Consider the following 18,787-nt stretch of genomic DNA (forward strand, 5'->3'; position numbering starts at 1 on the left):
ACCTTCCCTTTTCACCTCTCACAGTTAGCACCTAATCCAGTAATGAAAGTTGTCACCCATATCCATTCCCAGCATTGACTTACATACGGCCCATTACGTACAACCTGTCACTTAAGTTATCTAAGTTATTTAAGGTGTCTCATTTTCTTAGATATTACAAGTATAAGGATGTGGCATAGCACACCAGGTTTGGACTGAGACTCATGCTAATAGTCACAAACTGGTTGGCAGCAACACATACAAAGAGCTATATAACTTTGATAACAGATGAGGGTAATTTAGAGCACCTTCCCTAGTGTAGGTTCATGGTACGTATGTATGAAATTGTCTCTATCATTCCACAGATGTATGGTGACTGTATGAGCATGGTATGGTTTCCATCATCCCACAGGTATATGGTAGATTTGTGAGTATGATGTGGTTTCCCTCCTCCTGCAGGAACATGGTGAGCATGTATGATATGGTTTCCATCATGCTTTAGGTATATAGCTGGTATATGAAGAGGTCTCTATCTTCTTACAGGTACATGGTAAGGATGGACGAGAGAGGAGACGCTGAGGGTAACTACACGCTTATCGGTCGACAGGAACATCACTCCATGCCCGGAGAGTTCGGTCTGTACCCCGTCGGTGGCTTTCGCTACACCGAGAACGACTACAAGGGGTTACCGGTTCGTGTCCTGGGAAAGAGGGTGATGTATCGGGGGTTGCCTGGTGATACTGTAGTGGATGTATCGGGGGTTGCCTTGTGATACTGCAGTGGGTGTATCGGGGGTTGCTTGGTGATAATATAGTGGATGTATCGGGGGTTGATTGGTGATAGTGTAGTGGATGTATCGGGGGTTGTCTGGTGATACTGTGGTGGATGTATCGGGGGTTGCCTGGTGATACTGCAGTGGATGCATCGGGGGTTGACTGGTGATACTGCAGTGGATGTATCGGGGGTTGCTTGGTGATAATATAGTGGATGTATCGGGGGTTGATTGGTGATAGTGTAGTGGATGTATCGGGGGTTGTCTGGTGATACTGTGGTGGATGTATCGGGGGTTGCCTGGTGATAATGTATCAAATGGGTCAGGATTTACATAATGGGATGAAGCTTAGCATATCTGCTCTGTACAACTAAGGTCACACCAGGGGCACACTCAGGGATGATTCACATGAGAATCATGTAGCTGGAGGAAGTCATTCACTAACGGTGTTATCGGAAATACACGCTCGCTAACACGCGCACTTGACAGCTATCTTTCAGCCCTTCAGTGGTTTTCTTTGCGGCTGAAATGAACTCCAAATCTTCTTCCTGCGACAGCTATAACAATTCTATATCTTTTCTCTGCGACAGCTATAACAACTCTATATCTTTTCTCTGCGACAGCTATAACAACTCTATATCTTTTCTCTGCGACAGCTATAACAATTATGTCTCTTTCCTCTGCGACAGCTATAACAACTATATATCTTTTCGCTGCGACAGCTGTAACAACTCTATATCTTTTCTCTGCGACAGCTATAACAACTATGTCTCTTTTCTCTGCGACAGCTATAACAACTATGTCTCTTTTCTCTGCGACAGCTATAACAACTCTATATCTTTCCTCTGCGATAGCTATAACAATATATCTCCTCTGCGACAGCTATAACAACTCTATATCTTTCCTCTGCGACAGCTATAACAACTCTATATCTTTCCTCTGCGACAGCTATAACAACTCTATATCTTTCCTCTGCGACAGCTATAACAACTCTATATCTTTCCTCTGCGACAGCTATAACAACTCTATATTTTTCCTCTGCGACAGGAGCTGCACTTGACAAGCCGGATCCCGTGGAAGGCGGGTGCCCCACCTATCGACGAGCCGCCTTGTGGCTACCGGGGTCAGAAGTGTCAATGTAAGTTCCTCTCGTTTGTGCATCTTTAATCTTAGCAACTTTAAGTGTGTGTGTGTGTGTGTGTGTGTCTGTGTGTGTAGATCAGTGTCACCCGAAGTGGTGGGCGTGAAGCCATATACCACAAATTTCGAACTTTGTTTAAAAGAAATTAATAAGAAAATGAGTTTATGACATTCAAAAGAAATATCTTTCACAACACCAAATATAGCAGTCAGCTTTACGTACTCGCTCTCTATCCTTCACGTCTCTCTTCACGCGTCTTGCACACGTCATGGATACCACAATGACTCCCTGCTCGTCACTCACAATACTACTACTGTAACCCACCCATCTTCCCTCACTCACCCTTAGGAATCTTAAGATTCATCTCATGGTTTTCACTATGTGTTTTAGTCTGTTTCTGTCCTATATTCTATTATTCCTTTTACGGATTTTCCTTTTAGTTATAGCGCGATGTGCAATACCCCATGAGAACGCATATGGTTTCTTATTTGATCCATCTTACATTTAGGTTTGACTGTGTTGTGTGGTGTTTGACTGTGTTGTGTGGTGTTTGACTATATGATGTGGCGTGTGTGCCTGTGACATGGTGCATGACTGTGGTATGATGTACTACTGTGGTGTATGGCTCTGTTGTCTAAGTGTGTGGTGTGGTGTGTGTGGCTGTGTGGTATGGTGTCTGACTGTGTTGTTATATGAAGAAATGTTAAAATTATTGAGATAACAGGTATGGAAAAAGTTAGGATTTCATGAAAACCAAAAGGTTTGGGAATCACTATTGTAGATGAGAGTTAGTCGAGGTATTTGTGTAACCTAACAACTTACAACACTGTACATGTTTCTGTACATTAAGTTATGGTCTTCTCAAGTACATTTGACACTGAAATTGGATTTAGGTATTTCAACAGTTTCTACGCATTTAGCACATGCAGCCGACCGTTTGTATATTGTTTGTCGGGCTGTATGATGAGCATGTACAACAGGCGTAAATTTGAAGGGGAACTAAATCTTCGAGTGATACATCATTCTATCTATAATTCACGTTATTTCTTTAAATATTCTCATATTTCTCGTTGATATTACTCTCTCTCTCTCTCTCTCTCTCTCTCTCTCTCTCTCTCTCTCTCTCTCTCTCTCTCTCTCTCTCTCTCTCTCTCTCTCTCTCTCTCGGTCTTTAACCAAGCTTAGGAGGTATACAGTGGATGTAAGGACTTATGAATCTCATGGAGGTAATGAAGTAGTCATGATGAGGGTGTAGTGAAGATGAGGGTGTGGTGAAGCGAACATGAGGGTGTCATAAAGATGTAGGTGAGTGAAGACAAGGGTCTAGCGAAGAAGGAGTTTAGCGATAATGAGGTTGTAATAAAGATGGCCTTTTTCACTTGGCCCCAAAAATTATCCAGGCTAGGTTTATAGTAGTTATAGAAGCGATTGTAGTTAAGATGACTGTAATATGCGTATCAGTAATGGTATTATATGCCTAACCATGTGTTTGTGTGTGTGTGTGTGTGTGTGTGTGTGTGTGTGTGTGTGTGTGTCTGTCTGTCTGTCTCTGTGAAATAGTTAACCTCTGATTCTACCCATCAGGCACAGGTCAAAGGCCAGTGGAATCGAGGGTATAGTGATGATGACAATTAGAAACTATCAGTGTAGTTGGGGTTCAATCTAGGCGGCCAGCCATACCAGACTGTGACGATAAGAGTGTAGTAGAGTAGACATCTTGATGTGACCGAGATGATCCGAGCTAGGCTCAAGGTTAGCTCAAGCTAATAATAACAATGGTAACGATGATAAGAGTAAAATCTTTAATGGTGATACTGATGATAATGATAATGAAAATGATAATAATAATACTGTTATTTTTATCGATAGTATATTACTATCAATTATAACTCCTATTACTATTATTGCTATCATTGTAATAATTATAATTGTTAGTCATTTATCATTATCATCATTATCATTATTATCATTATTGTTACCTTCATTTAGTATTATCATTATCATTACCTTTATTATTATCATTATTATTATCATCATTATTATTATTATCATTATTATTATTATTATTATTATTATTATTATTATTATTATTATTATTATTATTATTATTATCATTATCATTATCATTATCATTAGTATTATCATTATCATTATTACTATCATTATTATCATTATTATTTTTCATTACTATCATTATTATCATTATTATTTTTCATTACTATCATTATTATCATTATCATTTTTCATTACTATCATTATCATGATCATTATTGTTATAGTTATTATTATTATCATCATTATCATTATTATTATTATTATTATTATTATTATTATTATTATTATTATTATTATTATCATTATCATATTTACTTATCTATTTATTATCATTCATTTGTCTGTTCCCTAAACACTCACACTCCACTCTACTAGTGTCACTCCAATATGCGCTGTGACCATCTCACGCTCCTCATCCTACCCAAACACCCCTACAATATCATTCTCCAACCCAACACTCAGAAAAATCATCCCAAACCTCTCCCCTCCTTCAGCACCCACAGTAATCACCCTACTCTGCTCCCCACAGCTCAGACTGGGGAGATCATAGCCGGGGTGACGGGCGGGGTTGTGCTGCTCCTCCTAGTCATTTCCCTCGTCGCTTACAGGTACGTACCTCTCTCTCTCTCTCTCTCTCTCTCTCTCTCTCTCTCTGACGATTACGTTATCATTGTAGCTGTCTGGATGTGTTTCTGGATTCTTCTATTCTATTCTTCTTTGTCTGTGTCTTGCTATCTGTGTTTTACTAAGCTATCTAATTATTTATCATCCAGCCTTTCATTTAGAGATGTATGCCTTATCCAGCTATACCACTGAATCAATGTAAATTTTAATCAAATATCTCGTTCCAAGATCTTAATTCTCAGTCTCTAGAAACTTCGTTTTGAAAAAAAAAGGTATTGGTTCTAATTGTTTACCAGTGTACAAATATGTATCCATATATTGATAATGCTTGGTCGCCGTTTCCCGCGTCAGTGAAATAGCGCCATAGGAAACTGACGCAGAAAGACCCATCCACTCATATACATACATGCACATACACGTACATATACATATACATATCAACATATACATATATGCATACATATACATGCACATACATGTGCAAATATACACTTGTAAATATTCATACTTGCTCACCTTCATCCATTCTCGGCGCCAGCCCGCCCCACAGGGAACAGTATCGCCACCCCCTGCGTCAGCGAGATAGCGCCAGGAAACAGACGAAGAAAAGGCCACATCCGCTCACACCCATATGTAATGAAACGAAATGCAGCTCCCTATACACATCCAGTACTCACATACCTTTCCAAGGTTTACCTCAGACGTTCTACATGCCCTGGTTCAGTCCATTAACAGCACTTCGACCATAGTATAACACATCGTTCCAATTAATTCTATTTGTAGACGCCTCTCACCCTCCTGCATGCTCATGTCCCGATCGCTCAAAGTCTTTTTCACTTCATTCTTCCACCTCTTATTTGGTCTTCCGCTTCTCCTTGTTCCCTCCACCTCTGACACATATATCCTCTTTGTCAACCTTTCCTCACTCATTCTCTCCATATGTCCAAACCATTTCATCACACTCTCTTCTACTCTCTCAACCACACTATTCTTATTACCACACATCTTTCTTACCCTTTCATTACTCAATTAAACCACCTCACATCGCATACTCTCCTCAAAAAATTTCATTTCGAACGCATCCACCTTCCTCCGTATAACCCTATCTATATCCCATGCCTCGCAACCTTATAATATTGTACGAACTACTATTCCTTCAAACATACTCATTTTTGCACTCCGAGATAACGGTCTCTCCACACATTTTTCATCGCTCCCAGAGCCTTCACCCCCTTCACCACCCTATTCAGAACGTTTGTATTGAACCATGAGTCTTGAGTGTATGGAAACTTTTTTTGAATGTTTGGCTATAATTGAAAAAAATACACTAATTCTAGTTAGAATTGTTAGAAAATAAATGGCTCCTATTTTAGGTACAATATAGCACCATTTAGGCGTAGAGGATAGTAGTTGAAATAAGCATATATATATATATATATATATATATATATATATATATATATATATATATATATATATATATTTTTTTTTTTTTTTTTATACTTTGTCGCTGTCTCCCGCGTTTGCGAGGTAGCGCAAGGAAACAGACGAAAGAAATGGCCCAACCCACCCCCATACACATGTATATACATACGTCCACACACGCTAATATACATACCTACACAGCTTTCCATGGTTTACCCCAGACGCTCCACATGCCTTGATTCAATCCACTGACAGCACGTCAACCTCGGTATACCACATCGCTCCAATTCACTCTATTCCTTGCCCTCCTTTCACCCTCCTGCATGTTCAGGTCCCGATCACACAAAATCTTTTTCACTCCATCTTTCCACCTCCAATTTGGTCTCCCTCTTCTCCTCGTTCCCTCCACCTCCGACACATATATCCTCTTGGTCAATCTTTCCTCACTCATCTCTCCATGTGCCCAAACCATTTCAAAACACCCTCTTCTGCTCTCTCAACCACGCTCTTTTTATTTCCACACATCTCTCTTACCCTTACGTTACTTGATCAAACCACCTCACACCACACATTGTCCTCAAACATCTCATTTCCAGCACATCCATCCTCCTGCGCACAACTCTATCCATAGCCCACGCCTCGCAACCATACAACATTGTTGGCACCACCATTCCTTCAAACATACCCATTTTTGCTTTCCGAGATAATGCTCTCGACTTCCACACATTCTTCAAGGCTCCCAGGATTTTCGCCCCCTCCCCACCCTATGATCCACTTCCGCTTCCATGGTTCCATCCGCTGCCAGATCCACTCCCAGATATCTAAAACACTTTACTTCCTCCAGTTTTTCTCCATTCAAACTTACTTCCCAATTGACTTGACCCTCAACCCTACTGTACCTAATTACCTTGCTCTTATTCACATTTACTCTTAACTTTCTTCTTTCACACACTTTACCAAACTCAGTCACCAGCTTCTGCAGTTTCTCACATGAATAAGCCACCAGCGCTTTATCATCAGCGAACAAACAACTGACTCACTTCCCAAGCTCTCTCATCCCCAACAGACTTCATACTTGCCCCTCTTTCCAAAACTCTTGCATTCACCTCCCTAACAACCCCATATATATATATTCCTATGAGTCCATGTGGAAAATGCAACACGATAAGTTCCCAAGTGTACTTTTGTGTAATAATCACATCATCAGGGGAGACACAAGACTGCATACATGTCCCTCTTTCCAAAACTCTTGCCTTCACCTCCCTAGCAACCCCGTCCATAAACAAATTAAACAACCATGGAGACATCACACACCCTTGCTGCAAAAATACATTCACTGAGAACCAATCACTTTCCTCTCTTCCTACACGTACACATGCCCTACATCCTCGATAGAAACCCATGTTCACGTTGCTGCCATTATCTAATATTTGGCTGACCTTCATCTTCTCTTTCGTCCCCAGAAACTGGCGCTACGAGCAGGAACTGGACAGTCTCTTGTGGAAGATTGACTACAAGGACATCAAGATCAATGAATGGACGCCAAACACCATCTCCGCGCAGAACAAACTATCTCGGGTACATGATAACACGATCATCTCTCTCTCTCTCTCTCTCTCTCTCTCTCTCTCTCTCTCTCTCTCTCTCTCTCTCTCTCTCTCTCTCTCTCTCTCTCTCTCTAAACACACACATACACACACACACACACACACATACATGCATAGGACATGATATCAGACTTAATGTACCATTAGCAAACCTCGAGGACATTATGATAAAGAGAAAGTAAGAAGTGTATCGTAAACAGAACTTACTTGAGAAAAGTTATAGAAATCATGTGTTGTGACCAACTGTTTTGAAGGCGAACTGAAGGTTAGAGTAAGCACAACACGCCTTGTTCGGAGGAGTAAAAGCTGCTCAAAGTGAAGCTAATATTGGCATATTTCTAAATACTACGTGAAGGAGGAATGTAGGATAATATGTCTATTTAGTTTGTAGCTCATACTAGCCGTAATGATATTGTTAACTTGTATCGTTTTTAGTGTCTTCCCTTCCTTAATGTGCTGTGTTTTTTTTTCCGAGTTTGTTTCTTATATAATGTCATTTGCGTTATACATTCTCTGTCTAAGGTTTATTGAATATCCTCACCAGCCGGTCAACAACACAGTAACCCCCTTTTTCAATAAATTGCATTGCAATACCATCCAAACCCGCCGCCTTGCTGACTTTCATCTTCCGCAAAGCTTTCACTACCTCTTCTCTGTTTACCACACCATTCTCCCTGACCCTCTTACTTCGCACACTGCCTCGACCAAAACACCCTTTATCTGCCACTCCATCATCGAACACATTCAACAAACCTTCATAACCGGTGACTAAGAGGGGCAGGAGCGGGAAGCTGTAAATCCTCCCTTCTTGTATTACTTTTCAAAAGAAGGAGCTATTGTCCTACATTCCTCCTTCACACAGTACTTAGAAATATGCCAATATTAGTTTCACTTTGAGCGGCTTACTCCTCCTAGCAAGGCGTGCTGTGCTTACTCTAACCTTCTGTAAGCCTTCAAAAAAGTTTATCACAAAACATGATTTCTGTAACCTTTCTCGAGTAAGTTCTGTTTAGGATACATTTCTTTATCTTAATGTCTTTATCTTTTTCTTTATCTTAATGTCCTCGAGGTTTGCTAATGGTACATTAAACCTGACGGTATTTCCTAGCCATATGTACCCAGATCACGTCATACCTACTGCAATTGCGTACTAATAGAAGTATGGGTTGTTAGGTCGCCCTAACCTCACCTAGATCAGGGACATAAGGTGACCTCTTCTACAACAGACTCTTCTAGTTGACGTTATCGGTACCCTCTCATTTACTAATCATTCGCTTCCCTCAGCCCTACTACACTTTCCATTTTCTTCCTTCCAGACTCTCCCATGACAAACATATATATTCTCTCATTCTCGTCCCTCAGGGCCTGTACTCCACGGTGCGTACCAGTCAACTGTCCCTGAGTAGTAACCCTGACCTAGACTTCCGGTGTGTGAACGCGTACACACAGCTGGGAATGTACCGCGGCCGGGTCGTAGCCGTCAAGCAGATCTCCAACAAGGCCGTTGACGTCACCCGCAGGATCAAGAAGGAGCTTAAGACGGTAATGTTATAATACAATTTCCTCCTTATCATTTAGTTGTGTAGAAATAACCTCGAATTAACAGCAAAGTACAACACGGTTGTTCTGTCACTTGGGGAGTAAAGTGTAATCTATGGATATCTTTGCACTTCACAGATGCATATGTTGGTCAAACTGGCCGTAGTCATGCACTAGAATAATTAAACATAAACATGATGTTAGGTACGGCCAGGAAAATTCTGTTATTTTTAAACTATTCAAAATGAGATCACACTATTGACTGAGACAACGCTTCTTTGTTAAGTCTCATTGTACATAATTCTAGTAGAATAATAGTCCATTCTGCTTTCATTAGGTCTACCTCTAATTTCAATCAATCATGTGGTCAACTGAACTGATCATGGCTTCTGTCATCCATGAGATTAACCCCAACCTCTCCTCTGGTCAGTGTGTGGGTCATAGGTATCTTAGGTCAAGGGTTGGGCTCCGTGACTTGTCCTTCAAGCCTCGTCAGACGTTGTCTGTCTGTTCATTTAACTCGACTGAAGAGGGTCATAGACTCTGGACCGAAACATACCGGCTCTTCTATTTCGTGTTACCTTTTCCAATGTGGGACGTTCCTGTTTCATATATATATATATATATATATATATATATATATATATATATATATATATATATATATATATATATATATATATATATATATATATATATATATATATATATATATATATATATATATATATATATTTTTTTTTTTTTTTTTTGCTTTGTCGCTGTCTCCCGCGTTTGCGAGGCAGCGCAAGGAAACAGATGAAAGAAATGGCCCAACCCACCCCCATACACATGTATATACATACGTCCACACACGCAAATATACATACCTACACAGCTTTCCATGGTTTACCCCAGACGCTTCACATGCCTTGATTCAATCCACTGACAGCACGTCAACCCCGGTATACCACATCGATCCAATTCACTCTATTCCTTGCCCTCCTTTCACCCTCCTGCATGTTCAGGCCCCGATCACACAAAATCTTTTTCACTCCATCTTTCCACCTCCAATTTGGTCTCCCTCTTCTCCTCGTTCCCTCCACCTCCGACACATATATTCTCTTGGTCAATCTTTCCTCACTCATTCTCTCCATGTGCCCGAACCATTTCAAAACACCCTCTTCTGCTCTCTCAACCAGGCTCTTTTTATTTCCACACATCTCTCTTACCCTTACGTTACTTACTCGATCAAACCACCTCACACCACACATTGTCCTCAAACATCTCATTTCCAGCACATCCATCCTCCTGCGCACAACTCTATCCATAGCCCACGCCTCGCAACCATACAACATTGTTGGAACCACTATTCCTTCAAACATACCCATTTTTGCTTTCCGAGATAATGTTCTCGACTTCCACACATTCTTCAAGGCCCCCAGAATTTTCGCCCCTCCCCCACCCTATGATCCACTTCCGCTTCCATGGTTCCATCCGCTGCCAGATCCACTCACAGATATCTAAAACACTTCACTTCCTCCAGTTTTTCTCCATTCAAACTCACCTCCCAATTGACTTGACCCTCAACCCTACTGTACCTAATAACCTTGCTCTTATTCACATTTACTCTTAACTTTCTTCTTTCACACACTTTACCAAACTCAGTCACCAGCTTCTGCAGTTTCTCACATGAATCAGCCACCAGCGCTGTATCATCAGCGAACAACAACTGACTCACTTCCCAAGCTCTCTCATCCCCAACAGACTTCATACTTGCCCCTCTTTCCAAAACTCTTGCATTCACCTCCCTAACCACCCCATCCATAAACAAATTAAACAACCATGGAGACATCACACAGCCCTGCCGCAAACCTACATTCACTGAGAACCAATCACTTTCCTCTCTTCCTACACGTACACATGCCTTACATCCTCGATAAAAACTTTTCACTGCTTCTAACAACTTGCCCGCCACACCATATATTCTTAATACCTTCCACAGAGCATCTCTATCAACTCTATCATATGCCTTCTCCAGATCCATAAATGCTACATACAAATCCATTTGCTTTTCTAAGTATTTCTCACATACATTCTTCAAAGCAAACACCTGATCCACACATCCTCTACCACTTCTGAAACCACACTGCTCTTCCCCAATCTGATGCTCTGTACATATATATATATATATATATATATATATATATATATATATATATATATATATATATATATATATGTGGCGTGGTGGCGATGGGAATGAATAGAGGCAGACAGTATGAATTATGTACATGTGTACATATGTATATGTCTGTGTGTGTATATATTTGTATACGTTGAGATGTATAGGTATGTATATTTGCGTGTATGGACGTGTATGTATATACATGTGTACGAAGGTGGGTTGGGCCATTCTTTCGTCTGTTTCCTTGCGCTACCTCGCTAACGCGGGAGACAGCGACAAAGCAAAATAAATGAAAATAATATATATATATGTATATATATATATATATATATATATATATATATATATATATATATATATATATATATATATATATATACATATATATATAGTAAAAGCTTTGCGGAAGATGAAAGCCGGTAAGGCAGCGGTTTTGGATGGTATTGCAGTGGAACTTATTAAAAAAGGGGTTGACTATGTTGTTGACTGGTTGGTAAGGATATCTAATGTATGTATGACTCATGGTGAGGTGCCTGAGGATTGGCGGATGCATGCATAGTGCCATTGTACAAAGGCAAAGGGGATAAGAGTGAGTGTTCAAATAACAGAGGTATAAGTTTGTTGAGTATCCCTGGGAAATTGTATGGGAGGTTATTGATTGAGAGGGTGAAGGCATGTACAGAGCATCAGATTGGGGAAGAGCAGTGTGGTTTCAGAAGTGGTAGAGGATGTGTGGATCAGGTGTTTGCTTTGAAGAATGTATGTGAGAAATACTTAGAAAAGCAAATGGATTTGTATATAGCATTTATGGATCTGGAGAAGGCATATGATAGAGTTGATAGAGATGCTCTGTGGAAGGTTTTAAGAATATATGGTGTGGGAGGCAAGTTGTTAAAAGCAGTGAAAAGTTTTCACCGAGGATGTAAGGCATGTGTGCGAGTGGGAAGAGAGGAAAGTGATTGGTTCTCAGTGAATTTCGGTTTGCGGCAGGGGTGCTTGATTTCTCCATGGTTGTTTAATTTGTTTATGGATGGGGTTGTTAGGGAGATGAATGCCAGAGTGACTCATCCTGGCTAATATTTCACGTCAAACTGATCTATGTCGAGGTGTCCGTACGTTGATAAGATAAACATGTAGTGTATAAATATGGTGGCCCTATTAATAGTGAAGGTGGGTAGAACTGTTTTCTTAAAGTTCTACTGGACCACTTAAATACTGTCGAAATTACTTAATCAGATCATTGATTATTTAGATATATTCAAGATTAATCGAACATTTACCTCACCTACTGAGCTACCTCAAGAAACCTATACCATTATCTAAGTCACGAGCGACTTCCTGGGTGCAAAGATTCCCCAAAGACAAATTTGGACGCTCTTTAAATCACTCAGCTACATCATAGATTGTCTTCACTACCTTCTTGAATACTTATATACCGTTGGTATCCACGTAATGACCATTTCAACCACTTGACTTTCTTCTAGTCCTTTTGAAAGACTTATCAATTATTCTACTAACTCCAAACCCACTAGACTGCCAAATAAGACCCACTTCACTAAATATCCAGCCCTTGAATTTCTTTCATTGATTTTCAACTGCCTCTTACACTTATTTGGATACTTCTACGGCCTCTCTCTTGCTCTTACAGATCCGAGACCTTCGTCACGACAACCTTCTTGGTTTTATCGGCGCCTGTGTGGACCCTCCTTCCGTGTGTATCGTCACCGAGTACTGCTCCAGAGGTTCTCTCAAGGTAAGCGATGAATGAGTGGGTGGGCGTTGGGGTGGGTGGATGGTGGTGGACGGTTGGTTGACGAGGAGCAGCAGGAGGGATTAGGCGGTTAGCTGGTGGAAAAGGTATTTCTTGTTTGGGATAACTGGTGTTGCAAGTGAGAGGCTGCTACTGGAGGCCACTGAGGAGGGTGGATGCCATGCTAGCCGAGATAGAAAATGATGGTGAAGGATGATAAATATGAGTTTATTTAGGTAGATAACGAGAGAGAGAGAGAGAGAGAGAGAGAGAGAGAGAGAGAGAGAGAGAGAGAGAGAGAGAGAGAGAGAGAGAGAGAGAGAGAGAGAGAGAGAGAGAGAGATAGAGAGAGAGAGAGATTACCAGGAAAAACGAATATAGCAAACAAAAATTTTAAACTAGTAGCCACATCTTACCAATTGTAAACAAAAATATATTCAAAGTTTTTTCTTTCCAGGACATCTTAGAAAACGAGGACGTGAAGTTGGACAGCATGTTCATTGCGTCTCTAATTGGTGATATTGTCCAGGTGAGTAACTACCGCTGCTGATACTGTCAACATAAGTAACCACAGCAGGTGATAATGTCCAGGTGAATAACTATCTTTGGTGATTTAATCCAGTGACTCATTACAGTCAACGACATGGTTACACGAGTAACTACTGTCGGTGATATTGTCCAGTGACTTACTACATTCGCTGATACTGTACAGGTTTTCTAGTACTAACACTATTGTTCAGGTAAATCACAAAAGCTTCTTAGATTATGCTATTGTTTCTCAGTGAGCAACTTTACTCACTCGCTACAAAAATTCTCCTTCGGTATTTTGACTGGTATGAAAAAACTAATGCCAGACTTGATGGTTTCTAGAGCCATATGATTACCTAATTGTAAGTACCTATTTTCATAGTAAAAGAACGGAGTTCTGCACTCGTGGAATCCCATCTGTTGAACATTTTCACTTTTCATACAACGTTTTAAACTTGTTAGGTCGTCAGGAATCACACTTTCATCATCACTCAGTTTATTCCAGTTATCTTTACACCTTCTCTAATATGTTTCTTGCTCTGTAGTATTATAGACTCTGCTTGCTCAATCTTTTCGTCTTTTGAAGAACTGATCATTACTGACACCAAACTGGTATAAAGTCTTAAACACTGTTGTCAAGTCTCTCCCCACTCTTTTCTCTTTCATAGTGGACAAATTAGCAAGCTATAAACTCTCTTGTAAATCCCCATGCCTCCTTCTTGGTCTCATCCGGAACTTTTCTTTTTTGACCTTTTCTTTCCTGTATTCGGTGACGAAACATGAGAAGCATATTCTTGAACAGTTAGAACAGCTTGCTCAGCATCTTATTATCCATACATTTGAATTCAGTTCTAGCATTTACCAGGAGACAGTTTGTCTTCTATACGATTCTCTACAGGCAGAGCTCTGGTCACAGGTTATGTACAATGTTAGCTCTGAACTCTCTTCCATACATTGATTCCTGTAGCTTAATCTTTGCTGGATGGCATTCATGTCGACGCATTCTTTCGCTATATCCCTATCTTTTTACGTTATATTTACTCGGGCTGAATTTCACTTACCATATTGCAGGCGAAATTTGGAGATTGACACCAAGTTCTTTGCAAAAGCACGGGACCTCCACAATTACCAACTAACGACCCCCTGAGCAGAGATAGAAAGCTTGCCCTTGCTTCACACTATAGCAGCTTATGTTCACACATTCCCCAGCTTGCCCTTGCTTCACACTATAGCAGCTTATGTTCACACATTCCCCAGCTTGCCCTTGCTTCACACTATGGCAGCTTATGTTCACACATTCCCCAACACACACAGCATTCACTAAATATATTCATGCTGTACTGACTCGAAATGCACTAAACAACAGCTCCCCTCAACTCAGTCTTAAACACTACTCCAGCTCATATACATCCATCTAAAACTATACTCCCTGGATGTATACCAATCATTCTTTCTCATCTATATCTTAGACATCATTCCTCTTTCCATCATCATATATACTGATTCAGGAAATCTCAAGACCATTAGGATCAATTAGCAACTTCCACAGTGAGGACATTAAGCATCTGCTTCTCAAGTGTTCTGCGCTCATATACAAAGAAACACATCACAGCATATATACATACATATATATATATATATATATATATATATATATATATATATATATATTTTTTTTTTTTTTTTTTATACTTTGTCGCTGTCTCCCGCGTTTGCGAGGTAGCGCAAGGAAACAGACGAAAGAAATGGCCAAACCCCCCCCCCCCCATACACATGTATATACACACGTCCACACACGCAATATACATACCTACACAGCTTTCCATGGTTTACCCCGGACGCTTCACATGCCCTGATTCAATCCACTGACAGCACGTCAACCCCTGTATACCACATCGCTCCAATTCACTCTATTCCTTGCCCTCCTTTCACCCTCCTGCATGTTCAGGCCCCGATCACACAAAATCCTTTTCACTCCATCTTTCCACCTCCAATTTGGTCTCCCTCTTCTCCTCGTTCCCTCCACCTCCGACACATATATCCTCTTGGTCAATCTTTCCTCACTCATTCTCTCCATGTGCCCAAACCATTTCAAAACACCCTCTTCTGCTCTCTCAACCACGCTCTTTTTATTTCCACACATCTCTCTTACCCTTACGTTACTTACTCGATCAAACCACCTCACACCACACATTGTCCTCAAACATCTCATTTCCAGCACATCCATCCTCCTGCGCACAACTCTATCCATATCCCACGCCTCGCAACCATACAACATTGTTGGAACTACTATTCCTTCAAACATACCCATTTTTGCTTTCCGGGATAATGTTCTCGACTTCCACACATTTTTCAAGGCTCCCAAAATTTTCGCCCCTTCCCCCACCCTATGATCCACTTCCGCTTCCATGGTTCCATCCGCTGACAGATCCACTCCCAGATATCTAAAACACTTCACTTCCTCCAGTTTTTCTCCATTCAAACTCACCTCCCAATTGACTTGACCCTCAACCCTACTGTACCTAATAACCTTGCTCTTATTCACATTTACTCTTAACTTTCTTCTTCCACACACTTTACCAAACTCCGTCACCAGCTTCTGCAGTTTCTCACATGAATCCGCCACCAGCGCTGTATCATCAGCAAACAACAACTGACTCACTTCCCAAGCTCTCTCATCCCCAACAGACTTCATACTTGCCCCTCTTTCCAAGACTCTTGCATTTACCTCCCTAACAACCCCATCCATAAACAAATTAAACAACCATGGAGACATCACACAGCCCTGCCGCAAACCTACATTCACTGAGAACCAATCACTTTCCTCTCTTCCTACACGTACACATGCCTTGCATCCTCGATAAAAACTTTTCACTGCTTCTAACAACTTGCCTCCCACACCATATATTCTTAATACCTTCCACAGAGCATCTCTATCAACTCTATCATATGCCTTCTCCAGATCCATAAATGCTACATACAAATCCATTTGCTTTTCTAAGTATTTCTCACATACATTCTTCAAAGCAAACACCTGATCCACACAGATCTACACCTGATCTACAGATAGTGTCATCCCTAAACATACAAAGAAAGACCAGACTTCCGACTTTCTTCCCTGGTAAAAACTTTCTTAAGCTACTTTGGTCCTTTTTTGCTGTGGGAAGTAAACTAAGACAGGGAGCCTCTCACCCGGGGACCTGATCACCCTCCAGGATTCATTCTTCATTTTTCTTTTTTTTCCGTACTGTTTTTCTCTTCTCTTTAGATTCTAATTTCGTTTGTCTCGTAATCACACTATCTCTCATTCTCTTATGCCCAGATTATATCTTACAATCCCATTCAGATTGCATTTGCTGCCCAGATAGTTCCACGTTTTCTTTGTTCTATATGTTTTTCTCACTTTTTGAGTAAGATTGCTAAAGTCAGAGGAAGTCTTGAATAATCTCTCTTTCCTCACATCAAACCTGACCCACTTCTCGATTCATCACCAGGGTATGGTCTACCTACACGATTCTCCCGTCAAGTCCCACGGTAACCTCAAGTCCTCCAATTGCCTGGTGGACTCGCGATGGGTCGTCAAGATCACCGACTTCGGCCTCCACGAACTCAAATCCGGCACTGAGAACGCCTCCTTGGCTGACGCAGGCGAAACCCAAAAAAAGTGCACAGGTTAGTGATTACTGGGGAGAGCGTACGTAAGTTGGATGGGGTGGGGGTTGGAGGGACAAGAGCTTTTGGCGGCAGTGTTGCTTATTTTATGAGCAAATAAGATGAATATTTGTAGTGAAGAACACATGAGAGGAGTGTTGATAACATCTATACAAGTTTATAGAAGAGACAAATCATACAATCTTTCATAATGGATGTGGAAAGGGAGCTGTGGTTTCGGTGCATTATACATGACAGCTAGAGACTGAGTGTGAACGAATGTGGCCTTCGTTATCTTTTCCTAGCGCTACCTCGCGCGCATGCGGAGGGAGGGGGTTGTCATTTCTTGTGTGGCGGGTTGGCGACGGGAGTGAATAAGGAAAGCAAGTATGAATTATGTACATGTGTATATATGTATATGTCTGTGTATATATATATATATATATATATATATATATATATATATATATGTATACGTTGAACTGTATAGGTATGTATATGTGTGTGTGTGTGGATGTGTATGTATATACATGTGTATGTGGTGGGTTGGGCCATTCTTTCATCTGTTTCCTTGCGCTACCTCGCTAGCGCGGGAGACAGCGACAAAGTATAATAAAAGAAAATGATATACATGTATTTATATATATATATATATATATATATATTAGCTGAGTTTTTCTGTGTGTCAAATAGATATAGGAATCTCTCTCTCTCTCTCTCTCTCTCTCTCTCTCTCTCTCTCTCTCTCTCTCTCTCTCTCTCTCTCTCTCTCTCTCTCTCTCTCTCTCTCTCTCTCTCTCTCTCTCTCTCTCTCTATCTCTCTCTCTCTCTCTCTCGTCCATTTGTCATTTTTCCCCTCATCAAATATCTTTTCATCTATTTAAGCTCATGCTCCTCATCCTTGATCCATAGTCTCTTCCACCGTCCTCAGAGCTACTGTATCGCGCCCCTGAACTCCTTCGGGATACGTCAGCTCCCCCGGGAGGCACGCAGAAGGCAGACGTTTACTCCTTCGCCATCGTCCTGTATGAGGTATCGGACCCAGCCTTCAACAGGTTATTGACCTTAGATGGAAAGCTGTTTATTAGAGGATGACAGTTTTAGATTGATCTTTATCAGTAAGGCTTATCATTGCTCACCTGTGTTTTAAGAACTGTCTACTGTGGACTGGCTATCCATTAATGAGAATTGATAATAATCACAAAAGTTGATAATTGCAAATGAGGATTGACAATCATCCAATGGATAATGTAACTTTGGTTTAGTAATTGTCCCTTTCATTCTGATGACTATGATTATAGGATGATATAAGCATACTGTGTTACGACCATTATCAGTGTTTATCTAAGATTTTTTAGGTTGATGTTTTATGGTAATTATTCACTCTCGACATTAGGAAGCCACTATGATTTCACATGCGATAGTTGGGTTATCATTTGATAGATTTAGATTAGTACCTGTCTCCTGTGTGTTCATCATGGTCAGTTGAAAGAGGAAAATTACATTATCCCATGTAATTGTTTCCTGCGTCTGATGACTGTCACTGACA

The 18,787-nt window shown here is 40.7% G+C and overlaps 1 protein-coding gene across 1 annotated transcript in view; it reads left to right on the forward strand.

Moving 5' to 3' along the window:
- Positions 1 to 18,787, forward strand: part of LOC139757553 (guanylate cyclase 32E-like) — a 114,156-nt gene that overhangs the window by 74,426 nt on the left and 20,943 nt on the right. The window contains exons 10-18 of the mRNA XM_071678144.1: positions 523 to 670; positions 1,799 to 1,889; positions 4,477 to 4,555; positions 7,460 to 7,574; positions 8,966 to 9,145; positions 12,958 to 13,062; positions 13,517 to 13,588; positions 17,082 to 17,259; positions 18,170 to 18,270. Of these exons, the coding sequence (XP_071534245.1) occupies positions 523 to 670; positions 1,799 to 1,889; positions 4,477 to 4,555; positions 7,460 to 7,574; positions 8,966 to 9,145; positions 12,958 to 13,062; positions 13,517 to 13,588; positions 17,082 to 17,259; positions 18,170 to 18,270 (1,069 nt within the window). The remainder of the gene's footprint in view (positions 1 to 522; positions 671 to 1,798; positions 1,890 to 4,476; positions 4,556 to 7,459; positions 7,575 to 8,965; positions 9,146 to 12,957; positions 13,063 to 13,516; positions 13,589 to 17,081; positions 17,260 to 18,169; positions 18,271 to 18,787) is intronic.

Source organism: Panulirus ornatus, chromosome 27 (assembly GCF_036320965.1).
Source record: "Panulirus ornatus isolate Po-2019 chromosome 27, ASM3632096v1, whole genome shotgun sequence".
Taxonomy (NCBI): Eukaryota; Metazoa; Arthropoda; class Malacostraca; order Decapoda; family Palinuridae; genus Panulirus; species Panulirus ornatus.